Source organism: Sipha flava, unplaced genomic scaffold (assembly GCF_003268045.1).
Source record: "Sipha flava isolate LNK unplaced genomic scaffold, YSA_version1 334_pilon_pilon, whole genome shotgun sequence".
Taxonomy (NCBI): domain Eukaryota; kingdom Metazoa; phylum Arthropoda; class Insecta; order Hemiptera; family Aphididae; genus Sipha; species Sipha flava.
This window is the reverse complement of record NW_020273025.1, coordinates 209,446-228,644: the sequence shown is the minus strand read 5'-3', so window position 1 is coordinate 228,644 and position 19,199 is coordinate 209,446. Positions and strand designations below refer to the sequence as shown.

At 29.5% G+C, this 19,199-nt stretch overlaps 2 protein-coding genes across 3 annotated transcripts; both read right to left on the bottom strand.

The window, feature by feature from the left end:
• Nucleotides 1-2,814: 2,814 nt before the first annotated feature.
• On the bottom strand, nt 2,815-12,592 carry LOC112687190 (cytochrome P450 4C1-like). Of its 2 annotated transcripts, none has more exons than XM_025559766.1 (12): nt 12,259-12,592; nt 12,013-12,122; nt 10,319-10,409; nt 9,732-9,920; nt 7,664-7,733; nt 7,472-7,598; nt 7,289-7,370; nt 3,801-3,907; nt 3,662-3,730; nt 3,417-3,585; nt 3,162-3,347; nt 2,815-3,098 (listed from the first exon to the last, which is right to left on the bottom strand). In XM_025559766.1, exons 1-12 carry the CDS (start codon nt 12,461-12,463, stop codon nt 2,911-2,913), a joined length of 1,593 nt encoding a protein of 530 aa, XP_025415551.1. In that variant the 5' UTR covers nt 12,464-12,592; the 3' UTR covers nt 2,815-2,910. The 2 variants fall into 2 exon arrangements, with proteins under 2 accessions (XP_025415551.1, XP_025415552.1); XM_025559767.1 differs by having other exon boundaries at nt 3,801-3,892.
• Nucleotides 12,593-17,541: 4,949 nt separating this feature from the next.
• LOC112687197 (zinc finger MYM-type protein 1-like) lies at nt 17,542-18,507 on the bottom strand. Its single transcript, XM_025559786.1, has one exon. It carries the CDS (start codon nt 18,505-18,507, stop codon nt 17,542-17,544), a length of 966 nt encoding a protein of 321 aa, XP_025415571.1.
• Nucleotides 18,508-19,199: the final 692 nt, after the last annotated feature.

Genomic DNA, 19,199 nt, shown 5'->3' with positions numbered 1-19,199 from the left:
AATAAAATAAATTATAGGTTTAACATTGAGTTTTAGAAATACAATTAAGTTAAATTATATAGTCACTCTACTAAATTACACAAATTAGTATTTTTACAATTATATTAGGTACATTTTATTTTTACATTTCATTAATATTTTATATGTAATCAACTTAAAAATGATTATTATCACTTTCAGACTATTTATACCAATTCATTTTAACAACTTTAATAATTTTTAATAATTTAGGAAAGATACAGTTTATAATTAAAAACATGTAGTAATTAACATGTAGACAAGTATTTATTATAGACTACAATATACTATACAGATATAATCTTAACATTTATAATATATTTAACTATACAATATTATTTTCTGAATCAAAAAATTAATTGATTTAGATTGGGTAGAGGTTTATCAAATTTATTTTTGATAATATACAAATATTTTTGTATAAATTGCCATATAGAACAAGATTCTATTGTTTTATCTTTATTTATTTTATATATATATATATAAATAACACAATTAAGTGAATAATTAAACTTTATTAATCATATTTTAACTTAAGACATGTTCACTAAAGAGCACACACTTTCCATGTGTCTCCATGTGATTTTATTCGTTAAGTCTGCACGGCAATCTTCATCCGAATAAACCTCAGAATTTAAATTAACTTTAAGATTTTTCAAGTTACAGCGATCGAAAAATCCTGAGGGGTTATTCAAGTTATTTTTTCGATCTGTTTGAAATTTTATAATTGCAAACCTAGGTTTTTCAAGTAAGTTACAAGATTTGACAGTCCATATATGAGATGTATTCTGCGGGAGAACTGGATACTTGCATAAATCCCAACTTCTGAATGCACATGACAGCGTCTTCCGAGAGTCCAGTACTCTCTGTACGTTGAATTTGATGGCCATATCAGTGTTTAATCTGAAGACGAACTGCGATTGGTTCTCCTCGTAAATTTATTAAATTATTATCTTGATCCTTTAGCGTTATGCTCACTTTACTGATGGATGAGTCTACAAGTGGATAGAATACGGAATGTACTGGCATTTCACAGATTTTGTACCTAGATGCAACAGAAGGGATGACTGAACAACTGAACTCATGTATGGTTCGATCCGGGACTCCGTTGTTGAATGAACCGGATATTAAGTTGTATTCTATTTTTATACTATTAAGTTTCATTATATGAACGATATTAAGTGATTCGTGCGTAGTATCAGCATTATATTCAATTTGTTCGAAGCCTAATAATTTAGATATATTATTTGGAATTGTGAAATTTATTTTGTCATAACACTTTATTAAACATTTCAACGTGTTGTAATCTGCTTTTAAATCGAACCTAACCGAATCGGCCATTTTTTCTTGTATGTACATTGCTAACTTAGACAGCTCATAAGTCCCCGTAGGTATAACTATATTATAACGCTCGTCTTTCTCATTTTTAAATCCTATCGTATTACAACCGGGTTCGATATTAGGTATAGAATTATTCGTATATAAGCTCAAAAGGCACAGCTGTGAGGTTTTGCTAACTTCTAACGGAGGAAATATATCACATAATAATTCACTCGAATCACCAGTGAGCGTTATAGTGAACATTATAAAAATTCCAAGCACAAACGCTCGCAGTTTTCCGTGTTATATTTCTGATGTCTATCATAATTGTATCTGATCTTGCACTCACAAAGATATGTCTGTAATTCTTTCGGTGGTACCAAGTTCTCGTAATATTCCACTTATTTTCCGATTTTTCTATACACTACTCAATGCGTGCCCGTACTTTCTTAGGTATCCAGATTTACTATAGCTGATTTTCTAGGTTTTGGTACAATATCCTTAGTTAATTTTTACCGGGAGGTAAGATTATCCTAGGATATTCTTACTGGGGAGTTAAACTTTTCTAGGATAATCGCAGACTTGGGTAAAATACTTTTTAAAAGTATTTTGAATAAATACTCGAATACTTACAAAAAAATAGTATTCCGAATACATTATTTGGAATACTTTTAAAATACTTCTAGTTTTCAAACTATAAAAATAATAGATGTCCACTCAACAAAGATATTTGAAATTGTAGACTAAATATATGTTATTTTATTGTATTTTTATATTAATTAACTGTTATAATTTATGGTTTACAATAATAATAAATACCTGATATTAGCTTGTATAAGACACGACGGAGAAGTAATAAAATCATTTAAAAAATAAATGATTTGACGGTATTCGAAATACAGTATTCAGAATACTCATTATAAGTATCCAAAATACTTTATTGAATACTAAAAAAGTATTTAAAAAGTATTCGAAATACTTAAAAAGTATTCTGAATACAGTATTCCGAATATTGAATTCGGAATAGTACCCAAGTCTGGATAATCGTACACACTGAAGGGGGTATAATTAACCTAGGATAATCTTACTGGGGGTAAAGATAATCTAGAAAAATTGTACTGGGGGTAAACCTAGGAAAGTCTTAACCCCTCCCCTCAGGGTAATATTTTCCGGGGGTATGATTTGACTGGAACAGAAGCAGTGATTGTTCCGGTCTAGTGCAATAATCACAGGGTGATCCAAGGGATCCACAAGGATCCCTTTCAATATGACATACAGTATTTATGGACGGTCTTAAGCACTCGTGCGTTTCCATTAGGATTTAATTTATTCTTTGGTATTACTACAAGCACATTATCTAATTCATATACCTATATACATAGAGAAAAAGAAACAAATGAATAATGGCCAGTACGTATAATAATAAAAAAAATCATCATTCAGCATATTAAAATAAAAATATAAATATATTCACTCAATTATTTAAACTATAATAAACCTCATTTTATTTTTTATTTTAATTCAAAAAAGTAGTATATGAATAACTAATACTATATTGTGTACAGTAGTGATCTATGATTTCTGATTTCGATTATATCTTCTATCTCTCGATCGGATAGTTACTGGATATCCATGAACGCTCCTCAGTAGTATGTCCATTTTTAATTTTATGTCACTTAATTTAGTGTCAGTGTGCACGCTATAGTTTCGCAAGAACGTAGAAACAAGGACTTTCATAGACAGCATAGCATATGTGGAACCTGTAGTAAAATGGTTAGGGTTTAAATTATAAAATTATTTGTAGTAAAATAATTTTGTGTTACCTAAACAATTTCTTGGACCACTACTAAAAGGTATAAAACTGTATTTATGCCGTTTCATCACATTTTCGGAGTTAAAATTATCCGGGTTGAATAACCAAGGATTCGGATACAACTCAGGATTATGGTGCGTTATCATTGGAGATATAATACACGTTGTCCCTTTTGGAAGTACATAATTACTTGAAGCTAAAATATAATTTATGTAATTTTTTTTATCTAGAATAAACTGAAGTTACAGACTTTATATTAACTCACAAATCTTAATATCGCCTTGAAGTTCTCTAAGGAACACTGGACCGGTTGGGTATAGTCGAAGGGTTTCTTTTAGCACTTTTTCGAGGTACTTAAGCTTGTATGTATCTTCAAAGGTAATTAATTCATCATTTTCGCCCAAAACTTCGTAAATTTCTTCATAAACTTTATCCTATGAGATTGAATAAAAAATAATCCGTAAGAAATATTATTATATAGATTATAAACTATAGAAATACTGTTTTTACTTGAATATCTTGGTGGATAGCTAATAATAAAAGGCAAAAGCATATTGTAACGGCGCTGGTTTCAGTCCCCTGCAAAAATCAATTAATAGTTTTATTTTGATTTGATATTTTTTTTTTACTGTTTTTTATAAAATATTACAGCACTCATCATAGTAACAACTTCATCCCTAAGTTCTTCATTGGAAAAATTTGCACCAGCTTCGTTCAATGCTAATAACTTGTCTAAAAACACTTTTGAATGTTTTTCTGTGTAGTTAATAATAATTACATAATCAAACAAACATATAAATTTAGTTAATATTAAATATACTATAATATAGTATAGTTCGTTATCGGCAGCCGGAGTGGCAGGTTCGATAAAGTTTCCGTTCCGTAAAAAACGTTTAGCGAAATTGCATCTGCATAAAGTATTTACAAATGCTTCTCAGACAAGGAGGGGCCGGCAAAACGGAGGTAAAATCCTCGCTTAAGAGGAATAGAAAAGAAAATCTCTTCCCGACGTTACCAAAAAGTCCTGAATTAAAAAATAAAAACCGATGTGCACCGCTTTTCAACTTAGTGGACAATGAAGAAGCAAATGACACCACCCTGGCCGATATTAACAACACACATTACGAGGAAAATAATAAGGAAAATACCACCTATATTTGTCCACAATATTACAAGTTATAAGCAGTTTCACTTATCATTAACAACTGTAGCCCAAAATGATTTTACAATGGACCAAAAAAAAGATTCACTAAAACTAAAATTAACTACTGTAGACGACTACAGAGCTGTCACAAGAGTTCGATCCAATACCACACTTATCAACTTCCCGAGAACAAAAATATTTGTCCTAATTTATAATCTACCAGTTTCAATATCAGAAGAAACTATTTTCACTGCTTTGCGGGAGTTACAGTACGAAGTGATTTCGGTCACTCGCCTACAAAACTATCTTTAAGTTCCTATACCAATAGTGGCTGTCCTCCCCCAGTCATCAAAACATATATACTCCTTAGATAGGTTGCTGCACTGTGTTGTCTCAGATGAGCCACATTAAACTTTTTCAGATTTATCAGTGTACAATTTTCCAGTGTTATTCACACATAAAAAATTTTTGTCATTTACCACCGAGGTGTGTTAAATGTATAGAAAATCATCATTATAGTATATATACGAAAATAAAGGAAACTGCAGCTAAATACGTAAACTGCGAGGATAATCACCTATATAGTTATAGTGGGTGCAGTTACTATAAAGACCTTAGGAAAAATATATCAAAAAATCAAAAAAAAAAAGCCCATTCAAAAAAAATTACACAAAACTAAAATATTATCATAACAAAAACATTACGAAACACTACGAAACGAGAGACACGAAACGCGAAACGCGAATCATGCATAGTGTGGTGCAAACGTTAATGATTAGACACTTCTCAGTCAATTTTCATATCAGCAATTATTATTCTATATATTTTTCGTACCATAATTTTATTTGAAATAAAATAACATTGTAAATAGTGAAAACTAGAAAGTATCCGAGCAGATTAAAAAAAAAAAGGCAATCCATTATTATAATGTAAGAAAAACTAAATTCGAATTTACACGTTTCATGTACGAGAAAATCAAACGTGCTGATGATTTCTGGCAAAATTACATGGAATCTAAACTATATTTTTTTTGGAACATCTCTTACCGGACTTGGTTGAAAAAGAAATAATTTTGTTAGATAAAATAAATTGATTACCTATAATAAATAAATAATTAGAAAAAAAAATACTGCCGTATTTCGCTAATATTATAATTTTTAATGTTTAATTAGTCTATAGGTATTTAAAATTAATCTGTTGAGTATTGAAGAGCTATTCGCAATTAGTATAAATTAATTATATCTTAATAAAATATATTTACGTTATAAGTCTTGGATATGTATGTGTTTAGATCTTGGGATTGTTTAAAATATTTAATTGAAAAAGCATTCGTAACAGCATTTAATGGCGAATTTCCATAAACAAAAATAAAAGGATGTTTTTTCATTTGCAATAATGTACCTATATGGCGAAAAATTCAAGAAAATGGCTTACAGATTTTATATTCCGAAAATGTTGAGTATTATTACATGTACGATATTTGACTGCTTTAACATTTGTACCAACAAATAAGTTTATCAATTATTTTGAAAAATTAGTTGATTCAACTTATTTTGTTGAACATGAAAATAATTTATCTACTTTAGTAGATTATTTTGAGAATACTTAAATCGGCCGTTCAACTCGTAATCGTAGACGTTTATCTGCATTTGAAATTAGTTTGTGAAATTGTTATGAAAGAGTTAGTAAAAAAAAATAAATAAATAAATAAATAGAATAAAAAAAGTAAAAAAATCCTCGCACAAATAACTCAATTGAGGGCTGGTACCATGCATTTAATTCGTCATTAGGAGCAAATCACGTAACTATTTGGAAGCTTATCTCATTTTTGAAACAAAAACTAGTATTACAAGAGGTATTTATACAAATTATACAGTTATAATATAATATTACTATATATTAATTAATATTATAATACATGATTATAAATTAAAAAATATTCACAGGTTAAATTAGAAAAATTAATTTCTGGAGAGCCAAGTCCAAAAAAAAAGGAAAAAGTATAAGGACCATGACGAAAGGCTTTTATGTGTTGTAGAAAAATTCAATGACATTACAGCTCTTCAATATTGAAGAGAAATCGCTTATAATCTCAAATTTTAAAACAATAAAAATTTAAATTTATAATAAAAAATTTTAAATTTAAAAAAAAGAAAATCAGAAAATTTTAAATTTATCATAAATAATAATACATGTTAATTAATTAATGAATAATTGTGATATAATGTAATTTTACATTTATAATAAATAATAATTAAATCTGAAATATTTTTTACAGGAGATATTTTTAACGGAGATATTTTGACGGGTCATCGGTTTAACTCTAACAAGCGTACCTACGCTTAGGTGTTCTCTTTCCAATAATAAATAGAAAATCAACTATTAGTAAAAAATGCTCACTTATTATATATAATCAACTACTAAGACCCTTAATCTTATACGCATGTCCTATATGGGGTAGTTGTGCTAAAAATCACTTAAACAAAATACAAATTTTCCAAAACAAAATACTTCGCATAATAACATTTGCTCCCTGATTTGTATGCGACCAAGCACTGCATAATGACTTGAAAATCCCCACTATTGATGAACACATAAACTATATAGCAAACAGATTATTCCACTCGCTTATGAACTCATACGGTGCAACGCATTATAACTTAAATGTAGGCACTCCAAATATTTGTCGTCTCAGGAGAGAAAGATCCCACGACCGCAGAGAGCGACATCCACCATCAGTCACTGCCTAATTGGATACGTCATGCCAGATAAACATCTAAATTAATCTTAATAATTATTAATTTAATATCTTATTATTATATCCTAATTATTTTTAAAGAAAGAAAGAAAACATTTAAAAAAAAGAAACAGTTGTAAAAAAAATTGTACATTATCAATAGGCTTAGATAGCTACGTAGCTAGGAATGCCTTAATCAAATAAAAAATAAAAATAAAAAAACTATAATATAGTTATAATAATAACTCATTTTTACCTCCGTTGAAAGAATCATCTAAAGCATCTGTTCTATTTGTTATTTTCTTTTGAGCATATGTTTCTTTCTTTTCTTTGATTACCTAAACGTTTAAAACCTAAACGTTTAAATGTATTTTGTTATAGATTACATAACTTATCAAGAATATTACGTTTTGAGAATAATACCTTATAAAAAACTTACCTGATCTGGCAATTTGTGTAAATCTTTGTAAATATTTTGCATGCCTATGCATTTTCGATAAATTCTGAATATGATATCTGGATAAAGCCATGGTTTATATATTCTCATAACATTCAATTCTGAAACTCTAAAAAAAAAAAAATTTAAAATGTCGGATATCCTTGATATGATATATTAATGACTTATTCTTACATTTTCATGGAGTGGACGAATTCGGTCCCAATATTTAACTGTGTATTGAGATTGTAACCCATCATAGTTTCTACATACATATAATATGCACAATATAAATAATTAATAAATTATTAATAAATATAAATAATGTCCTGTATTCGAGAATGTCACATTTTAGATATTTATAAATTACTGTTTTTTTCGGCATAGAAAATTAAATTCAAAAATTATGGTAAAATAAGGCAAAATAAGGAGATAACTTTTGGACATAGGATAATCTCGCAATACTCTCCTACACTACACTTGCATGCAACTCTCTGATTAGCTCTTAGTTTTAAAACATGTATGCATGTTCGTCGGGTGTCAACTTCTCTGTTTTTATACACTGAATACATTATCGACGGTTTGTGAACTCACACTTAATCTATGTCATAAATTATCAGCGATTATAAAAAAAAAATGTTCCGCATCAGTACAACGAATCCTGTACCTGTTTCACTTATTTTCAAGCCAACGACATTTTTATATTTGTCATAAGTGTCGGGCTCATCGGTATCTGAAGACTGACCACCAACCAAGTATATGTTTTTTTATTCCTTAAACATGAGAAATGTATATCTACCCAGAATAACTATATCCTTGTTTTAACAACACATCATCTATTTATTTTTTATTTTTTGTGGATATGGGTTATTACTATAGATATTATTTTAGATGGCCGAGTTTTCAATTAGTATTCAACTAATCAATGACGCCTAGTGGCCATATGCAGGTAGGACAATATTTACAAATTTTTCTTATTGATATAATTTATGATGGTAAAGTAACCCATATTCACTATAAAACTATCTCCAATTTTTTTTACTATAATTATGAGAAATTACCTTATAAATTTTTAAAATATAACATGCTATAATGTTTTACACAAGGATGTTTTTGCTCTCCTGAACAATTTGGATATTGAAGCTTATAACTTACAGATATTGTGTACCAAATCGGTTTGTACTACGTTCGTTGCTACTACGTGACGTTTTTGAATTCGCACTTAAGGAAACGAACAAAGGAAAATAGATGGTTTTAATAGAAATTATTATTAATATCACATTAAAAGTTTTAGTAAAAAAGAATATTTAATAATTTGAGAGTCGCGGATTGCAGTGTCTTAGTCTGCTCCTTAGATTGGTTATTGTATGACTGAAATTACGTATCAAGCATATCATACAATAGTAGAATACGAGTATTGCTTACAAACAAATATTAATGCTGAGTATTACATACTATATTTCCATTAAATTACTTGAGCCATGGGCACATCACACCCTTTTTCCCTCTATCTTTCTGCGCTGCTTTACGTCTCATACGAGTAATAATAGCTAATAGCGACTAGCCAATATTCAGTAATAATTGTATCAAAAATATAGATAAGTATGATTGGTAAAGTTTGTTGATCACTTATTACTTGAATTGATAACATCAATTTGTAAATATTGCCCTAATTGCATATGGTGACCGACTTCATATTTGGGTGTACAATTATATGTGAAATCGGTTATCTAGTATAATATAAATATCTATGGTTATTACTAGAGTTTTGAAATTATTGCATTTGCGTTTTCTTTAATAATTAATGTAGAATAATTATAGAAAGATATAAATTGGTATGACATAAAGCACTGAAATATGAAAAATTGAATTGCATATTCTGCCGTTTTTTAGGAAAATTTCAATTATTGCTTATTAGAATTATTTTTGCTATTTAATATTTTTTTTTCTAGCAAATTTGCTGATTTTTTTTGTTTTGTGTGAAGTAAATATTTAGGGTTATTAATTTAAAAAAACCAAATCTTATTTTCAATGCAGGAGAAGAATACGAAGAAAATAAATTTGATAATACATGGTAATATTATTGTTTTAGATCTATAAAGTTAATAGTATCAAAAAATAACTTGGTAATCAAAAAATTTTTTTAATATATTCAGTTGCAAATTTTCACGCATATTTTGGTTATTTTCAATATTTATGTGCATGCACATTGTTTATAATTTGTGTACAATAAGTTCCGAACCCTAGTTATTACCATACTTACGACAAATTGTCTCTAGATTAATGGGTGCAATGTAGTCCCAGAGATCGAAGGGTTGTGTTTTACCCACTTCAATACTTAATTTTTTCATGAGATTTTCGTTTTTTTCATGAAATATAGGAAAAAACTGTTTCATCAGGCTGCTGTTGAACAAAGGAGAGATTATACGACGGTGCAATCGCCATTTATCAACTGTAATTATCAAAACAAATAGTTCTATAATAATTATTTTAATTAAAAAACTAGTTATAGTATTACGCATGGGGGTGTCAAAGATATATGAACCCCTTTAAATAGTTATAAATATCTTTTCAAACTTATGAAACCACGGATAAAAATAAACAGGATAATTTCCTGATAAATCATTATCATTAACAATCAAATCAGATTTTAACCGATATACTATATGTAATTCCAATTGTTATTTTGTCCTTGCTTTCTTTTTCCTCTCATCTACATTAATTTGCATGCTAACCATATGTGTCTTAATTTCTTGTCACTTTATAATATTGAACCATCTCAGTCAATTTTATGTTAAATTTTATGAAATTTATTTACCAAGGTACCAATAATATACTAGATATACTTACCAGGTGCACACAATAAACCTTCACCCAATGCATTCTTGAACAATTTGTAAAAATTGCTTTTTTCCAGGCATTTGGAATTATTTAACACGATCTAAAATAAAATAATAATTTAATTAGATAAAAATAAATCTTTTTATTATGATTTTTAATTTTCTTCAGTCAAAGTTGAAAATCACTACAGAATAATTAGTTGTTCCAAGAACTGGTTGATTACTAAAACGAAATTGACTTTTATGCATTTGTGGATCCTGAGTTCTGGTGGTGGAAGTGCGACTTCAAATATAATACATCTAGCCATAGGTTTAACATAATAATAAAATAATACACTATACATATATTATTAATTATTTAATATTATTACTTTTAAGTTTAATATTTTATTTGACAAAGTATCTTAAGCATAGTACCTATAAAATTTTATTGTAATTTATATTATTGTATTATTTTAAAATAACTTATAGAGTTGTATATGAGTACAATTTTTATCTAAAAGTGCCAAAAAATTGTTTTTGAGTTATTCAACTTTTTTGTTTTAATAAAAAATTATTAAAAAAAAAAACCTAAACCAAATTTTTATTTATAATCTAGATTATTTTTGATATAACTATTATAAAACTATAATGAATTTCTTTTCCCTTATATTTTAAAAATAATATTTTATTCAAAAAAAGGTGGTAATGCCATACATTTAACTAACACAAGCGAGGTAAGTACCAATTAACAAATTATCTAGCCTTTTTGATAAATTCATTTTTATTTTCAATATTAATACAAACTAATTTATTATTATAATGTAATTACAATTATAATTATTTAATTAACTCTTCGAAGAACGCTCGACTTTGTTCTTGTAAATACGGGAGCATCTTGTTGGTCTCTCTACTTTTCGGCAGATAAACTGTTATGACATGGTAGTGTTGGTAAAATTGAATCCTTTATTTTTTGAATTGTAATTCCTTTTTGAGAACCTTATAGGTGTTCTAATTGATTGTTTTTTTGATCTTATCGACTCTATTTTTTTCAATTTTAATCGAACTGCATTTGGAAATGTTTAAGTTTGTCGTGTTTATGAATGAATCGACAGCTTGTTTAAAATCAGTCAAGTCGTCAGGTTGGAGCATAATAACTATAAAAGAATTGTTCGGTGTAGCATCCACCATAAGTTTAATTAAGTCCTTAGGAACTTGGCACTTATCAACCCTTTGACGTTTCTTGATTTCGGCAAAATCGCTGTCACTTAGCAAATATGAATGGCCAGAGACCAAAAATCAAAATCAAGGGGGCCAGTTCGGGGCCACTGAAATTTCTTAGGGGGGCAGGCCCCCTAAAGCCCCCTCCTTAACGACGAGCCTACTCAAAATACTTTTTTATGTACGCGCCTGCGTACAATTTTGGTATCTGAGAAGACAAATTTAATGTTCGCACATGACAAAATGTATACAATTTTAATGATATTTAATATATATTATAATATATTATAATTATTTGAAAAATGCAGTTTGATAAATTTTTTTTGTTAAAAAAAATGTTTCTTTTCATTTATACTAGTAGGGGATCGTCCCATCGTCCAATCCACGAGCCAACACTCCTTTTAGGTTTTAAACAATTAATATATTATAAGTACAGAATATAAATATTTCAGTATTCAATTTTAAACTTTTTATTAAGTACATAGTCAAAAAAAAAAATATTACTTGCAAATCTGCTGGTTTAAAGATGGTTACGCCAAAAGATGTACCTATCCAGAATTTAAACGGTTCGGGACCGTATTCTTCAGTAATTTTTTTAAAACTTTCCATCACCTCTAAAAATTAAATCAGTGCAGCGTGATTATTACTAAATAGATATTTTAATATTGTAATTAACGATTATTATTATTGTTATTGTTTCATTATCTTTCGGGTACTAGTATATAACTTCAATAATTATTTGAAACTTACGTTGAGGTGTTCCGAGGAACTCAAGCCCTGATCCTATGATCGGATATGATGGAGGCCCTTTTAGTTTAGCTGCAAATCTATTAATGTCCTTACGGTTCCATTTGTAGTAACACCACAATGCAATAACCAAAGAAATTGTTCCATATACCATAAACTGAAATCTTGACACTCGAAATCCGTCCATTGATTCCATGGCTTTGTTCATTTCAAATATTATGCCTTTATATTAAATCTCGTAATGAATCAATATTTAAAACATTTTCAACATACTAAATAGAAACAGTTAAATATTTTATCTAGTCATCTTATAAGATGGATCCTGTTATATATAGAAGGAAAATGTCTATGAAAATGTTATCGTTTTCCATAATATACAATGTTATAACAATGTACATTATCATATAATGAAAGACTTTATTAAGTGTGTCAAAGGTCTTTAAATTAATTTTAAATAATGTTAGTTGTGAATAAAAAATAAAAATTATTCTGAATTATTTAACTTGTGAATAAATTGATTATTTTTAATATAAAATTGTATAAATTGTGAATAATTTCCGATTTTCGTGTAATAAAATGAAAATATAATATCCATAACAAAGCAAATAGTTGCAATAACAATAACAGTAATATACATAATAATAACAATAATCATGACAGAAATGATAATAGTAAGTAATAAATAATTTTAATTTTTGATTCCATGCAAAAATTGATAGTTTAAATTTGATTTTAATACAACTTTATACTCAATTAATATATATATATATCACAGCAAATCATAATAATAATAATAATAATAAATTATTTGCAAATATTTTACTAAACTCAATGTGCGGGAAAATAATATGTCGATTATCGAGTGCTAAACCAATAGATTAGTCCTTCATAGATAGCAATTGTTCAAAGGTGCTATTATATTTGTATCTGGCCGCGATAACCGGTTTCTCCCGATGACGTACCGATGGGGGAATTTTCTCGATCTGTCGGCGCACTTTATCGCGGTGGAATTATTTTCCGAGGCTGTGCCGACCTTTATTTTGTGCGTGTTTGTTTTCTTCCTGTTGAAGACTATCACCGCGTAACCGTGCAAACACCGTATTGTCTCCCACATTCTCGTCACGAGTGTTCGGTTGGGCCGTGCCGTCGATCGAATAGTTATGCCGTGGTCTACCATTCTCCACATCCGCCATTCAGGGTCATCAGTAGTGTCACCGTTGTCGGGGTTGAACGCGTCCAGTAAGCTGATCAGGATTCTTCGTAATCTGCCGGTCTTGATGGCTGTCGCACGTGCTTCGTACACGGTTGTATGGGTGCAACTACACAGACCCCAAGACCGTTCGTGGTATTCACTCTCGCAACTGATGACACGTAGCGTGATTTGAATTATTTTATTGTTCAGAATTTATTATTATAATTATTATCATTTTTTTGTTAAGATCATTATTATAACTCTTGTTATTATTAATATTATTATTAATTTATATTTTCATATTAGTACTTTAACTTTGGCGCCCGTCATTTGCACATTATTATTACAAGTTGTTTATTTTAATATAAGTTAAGGGTACGATTATTTATGGTGTATACTATATTTTTGACTGACGTTACAGTCGGGCTTATATCGGATGTGGCGAAGCCTTCGGATTACCTCTGGCCGACCGTTGAGGTTTCGCGTACAACAATATTATTTATGATTTTTGGTTTTGACATTTTCGATGGCAGATAATATAAAAATAAATTAGAAACACGCCAATTTCAAATTTCCAATTTCAAAAGTTAGAATTTTAAACTTTCTACGGATCATGTGAGAGATAAAATATACTATGAAGATTAATAAATACTGAATAATTGAATAATGAATAATAATGACTTACTAAATAATGAATAAAATTATCTAGAATAACTCGTTGAATAATGAATAATAAATAATTGTAAATATCAAAATGATGAATAAATATAATCTTGATTAATCAATTGAATAGGTTATTTTAGAAAAATGTTAATTAGTGTCGGTACAAAATTGGTACACAAAAAAGTTCTGTTCTTTTATTTAGATATATATATATATAACTTATAGATTCTTAATAACATTTCCAATGTATCGCTCGTGTTACAGTTTAAAAAATATTTTATATTACTTAATTATGTCTATATTTAAGTTACAATTTTTTAAGTTTTGTAATCATTTAAAAAATAATATCGATAATGAAAATTCAAATTTTATTCCGACCGATGCATCAACCAAATATTGAAAAATCTAAATCCATTTTCAAAACTTATATAGGATGACGCATTCTAGAGTATAGTTAAATTTAGAATATGTTATTCTCAGTCATAAACTGGCTGATGTAGAGGCCCATTAATGAATTGTGTACTAAAATAGGCGAAATCATACTACAAAGATATATTATATAAGTATTAATACTAATGTAATATATCTATGTAGTAAAAATATATTTAAAATATTTAAAAACTTATCTTGTTGGCCATCATTTAAAGGAATTAGTAAAATGTGTTTCAGAAATGAGCACGATATCGATTCTATTGTTTTGGAGTGTAGCTAAAATTTCACTTTTGTGATTCATAAGCCCATTCGAGTTCCAAGTGAGGATAAGAAGAAACTTGGAAGTAGGGCTACTTTGCATTATTGATATTTGTAAGATTTGAAAGGACCGTGGTGAGAAGTGCTATAAGAGGGTTTAGAATGGCTTTAAACTCGTTTAGAAATTTAAGAAGCTCACCTTCATTGTTGTTGAGAGACGTGGTATTAGGTTTGGGAGGATGGTGACCCTCAGTTACATTAGCATATGAACGTGTCTGTGGCTTGGACGAGAATTCAGTAGCCGGGTGTTGTTGTGATTGTTCGACATTGACGGTGGAGTTGAATTGCTGTGGTTGTTGAGGTTTCTTGGTTGAGAAGTTGTTGTGCTTGCGAGTCAGTTGCTTGTATACTGTACATCCTTTATAGTTAGCTGGGTGTGCGCCTTCGCAGAGAGCGCATTTAGCTGGAAGATCTGGTGATTTTGAACAAGTGGTAGAGAGGTGTTTTTCACCGCATTTGACGCATAGGAGGTTATGAGCGCAGTAGGTACTAGTGTGGCCATAGGATTGGCAATTTTGGCACTGTGGTATTTGTCGCTTTTTATAGGGTTCTTCAATTTTTATTTTTGTGTGTAAAAGAGTTGTTATGGAGAAAATATCGCTATCACTATCATTTGGGTCTAGGTCGACAAAAAAAAGAGGTAACGGTGTTTTAGTTTGTTGGTGTCTGACATTAGTGACGTTTCTTACAGTGTGACCAATTTCTGCTATTGCAGATGCAATGTCTTCCTCTGGAGTTGAGGGATGGAGGTTTCGGATAACTACTCTTAGTGGCTTATCAGATTGTGGCTGATAGGTGTGGAATTGTGTGTTAGTTTCTTTTAGGTAACGGATTATGTTTCTATAACTGTTGGGAGTGTCTGCTTGGATTTTAAGGTGATTAGTGGTCAACTTGCACGAGAAACTGTCAGGGGCCGTGACTTCTGTTGGATGGTTGCATAGTCCAAGGTAGTCATGTACGCCTTTAATAAATATAGGTGGAGGCAAAATTATTTTAAATGTAGTATTGGTGGTATTCTGTTGCCCCTGATTTGAGGTCTCTGGTTGTGTGTCGATCTCGGCTTCATTGTCGGCGGCGGTATCGTTGTCGTTAGCGGAGAGTGGGCGCAAACCAGTTTGGTGTGAAAAAAAGGTTTGTTTTCTTAGATCATACGACGTGCGGCGATTGTGATGGTGAGGAGGATGATGATGAAAGGGAACGTTTATTTTCATTATTACTAGTGACAATTTTATTTTTCACAATCTTAGTTGGGGATACGGTTGGCTTAGGCATATCGCGGTTTGTCGCTATCCGAGGTCCAAAGGTCGCTGCGCGATACGGTGACCGTGGCTTTGCGTAATAGTTATGTAATCGTGTGGTGGTTTAACGAAAATTATTTGTTTTAATGCTTATAACTAAGTAGGACTAGTAATTATTACTAGAACATTATTATTTTAGCGTAATATTATACGATTTTACGGTTTGCTGATGTTAAAATTTCTACAAGACCTGGAGATCTTAGATCAGATATATATATATATATCATCTTAGAACTTAGATCTTAAATCAGTTCTATGAAACTGATTTATGAAAAAATATATACTAAATGAAGGTTATAAATTAACTTATTTTTAATAACTATGAAAATTAGAATACATAAATTTAATTACAGGACAAAGTCTAATTTTTGAGGTAGATTTGCAAAGTTATTTATCACTTTTTCAGTGTTTATTGAAATACTTCGATGAATTGACATGAGAGCTAATCCTGTTAGTCGATTTTCGCTTGTACTATTTCTCAAGTACGACTTCAATCTTTTCAATGTCGAAAACGATCTTTCTGATGACGCTGTTGAGGCTGGTAAAGTTACTAATATTGACATTAAGCACCATATATTTGAAAAAAAATCAACGGATAGTTTATTCAAAGTATCAATATAGCAGAATTTGGACATTCATTTTGAGGAATTTTTTCCCATTTTTCTGTCCAAACTTTTAATTCTGCTTCAAATGTATCGTAACTGGGTAAAACATTTTCATAAAAGAGTATACATTTTTCAAAATCATTATAACTGGGTTTAAATTTGTTAAGGAGAATTGGAATCAACTTTTGTAATACAGAAATAATTTCATTATGTTTTGAAAATCGTTCTATTAATTGATTTTTAAAATAATCAATAAATGGTATAAATATCGTTCGGTTATAATACTGCTCCGGTGATTCAGCTGGCATATTACTACGAGACGATTGGCACCCGGTAATTCGAGGTATTTGAATTGTTTCATCCAATACACTAAATTTTTTTTCGACTTCTAAAAACAAACTTTGAAATTCTTTATCGGCATTTATACGAATAGTAGATAAAACTTCTATACAATTTGTAACATTTTCACAACATTCAGATAAATCACAATTTACTTTTTGTAATGCATTACATAATGGTAATGTAAATGAAAATAATTTTTCTATGGCATATAATGCTATGATAAATTGAGACGAACGATGAGTTTTAGATAATTGAAAAGCTAGTTGTGATGTTTCTAAATTTTGATTACTTTCGAGTTCATTTAATGCATACGCTATAACTTTGTATAATTCTTTAAATCTTAACATACTTTCGTGACGATTCACCTAACGTGTTTCACACATTTTTATAAGAGTACTTTGTTGGGTACTTGGAATATGTTTTTTTATACATTTTTTTAAAACTTCGATCTCATTGGAGATTTTCGAAAGAAATTTATAATTGTAGAAGCTGACCCAATACAGTTTCGTATTTCAGGAATGGTACACGATTTTCCGGTTGCTAAATTAAGCGAGTGAGCCGCGCAGTGAACGTAAAGTGCATGTGGTATTTCATCTCTAATATACTTTTGGACACCATTATACAAGCCACTCATTGCACTCGCTCCATCGTAACCTTGCCCGATTAAATTTTCTATTTTAAGTCCTAATTTTCCTATTTCTCGAATAATTGTATATGCCATACCTTTTCCACTAGCATCATAAATAGGGACAAATTTTAAAAAGTCTTCTCTGATACAACCGTTATCAATATATCTAACACACAAAGACATTTGTTCGATACGAGATATATCACATGCTTCGTCTGCTAAAATAGCAAAGAATTTTGCTTGGTTCACTTTAAATACAATTTCTTTTTGAATAAGAGAGCCACATATTTGTATAATTTCATTTTGAATTATGGGACTAATGTAAACCGATTTTCCCGATGAATTCATCAAATGATTTTTTAGAGTCAGATCACCACTTAATGCTCGAAATCTTAACAAAGATCGAAAGTTACCGTTATTATTATCTTTCTCACAATTAAAAATTGGCCCACTATCGTCGTGACCTCTCATAGCTAATTCTTGACGACCGCAAAAAATTATTGTTTTTATTATTGATATTAATTTTAAGCGATTTTCGATAACTTGAGCTTTCCTAGAAGAATTTACTTGGGTTGCTACATCAACTGTTTTATTTTCTATTATTTTAACAAACTCTTCCGCTCTTAAAGTTGATAATTTATGATAATCAGCATTTGAATGCGTTATAAAATATTCTAGAGCATTTTTCCATTTAATAAATGGCTTATTAACAAATGCTCCTACTTTTACAGAGCTACCTTTCCCCAATGTTTCATTTGAAAATAATACACACATTTTACAAAACGCACCTTCTAATTTACTAGAATATACTAACCAGGAGAAACGTGTAATCCATGATAATTGAAATTTTAATTTTCTTGTTGAAACTACTGGAAAGTTGTATGAAGTAGGTGGCTGCCATGGTTTTTTCAATAAATCATATTTAAACTTATCGTCAGATATTCTTTTATTAATATATAAACCAATATCACGAATATCTGTGAGATCAGTGGTATCAGTATTAATTTCAATTTTAATGTTTGTAACCAAATTTGATGAACAAGGAATTTCAATAATTTTATCACTTTTTTCAGGTTTGGTCACAGGTACTTTTTTATTAAAAAAATGTAATAATGAACGTTGAGATGTCATACTTAATATTGATATCTCGTCACAGGAATCACGAAAAAAAAAAAACACGCACCAAATACCGAAACAACCGATGTCCGAAAGGCGAAAACCAACTAAATAGTAGATAGTAAATTCTGTTCATCATAAATCGTAGGTAAATTTGCCCAAAAAATGTTGGAGGGGCTTCTAGGAATTCTAGGGGGGCTTCAGCCCCTCCAAGCCCTCCTAGTTACGCCTATGACTATTTGCATGTATGATGAAGAATTAAATATACTACTATAATTGTGTAATATTGAAAGTTATATACTATTCAATAATATTATTTTTTTTATTATATTCCTGATATCAAAAAACAT

Coding starts and splice junctions, on each gene's coding strand:
- LOC112687190 (XM_025559766.1), bottom strand. CDS start 12,463: ATGAACAAAGCCATGGAATCAATGGACGGATTTCGAGTGTCAAGATTT. Junction 10,410..12,012: donor TTAAACCAGCAGATTTGCAA/GTAATATTTTTT, acceptor ATTTTATTTTAG/ATCGTGTTAAATAATTCCAA. Junction 7,599..7,663: donor TTCGTCCACTCCATGAAAAT/GTAAGAATAAGT, acceptor TTTTTTTTTTAG/AGTTTCAGAATTGAATGTTA.
- LOC112687197 (XM_025559786.1), bottom strand. CDS start 18,507: ATGTGTGTATTATTTTCAAATGAAACATTGGGGAAAGGTAGCTCTGTA.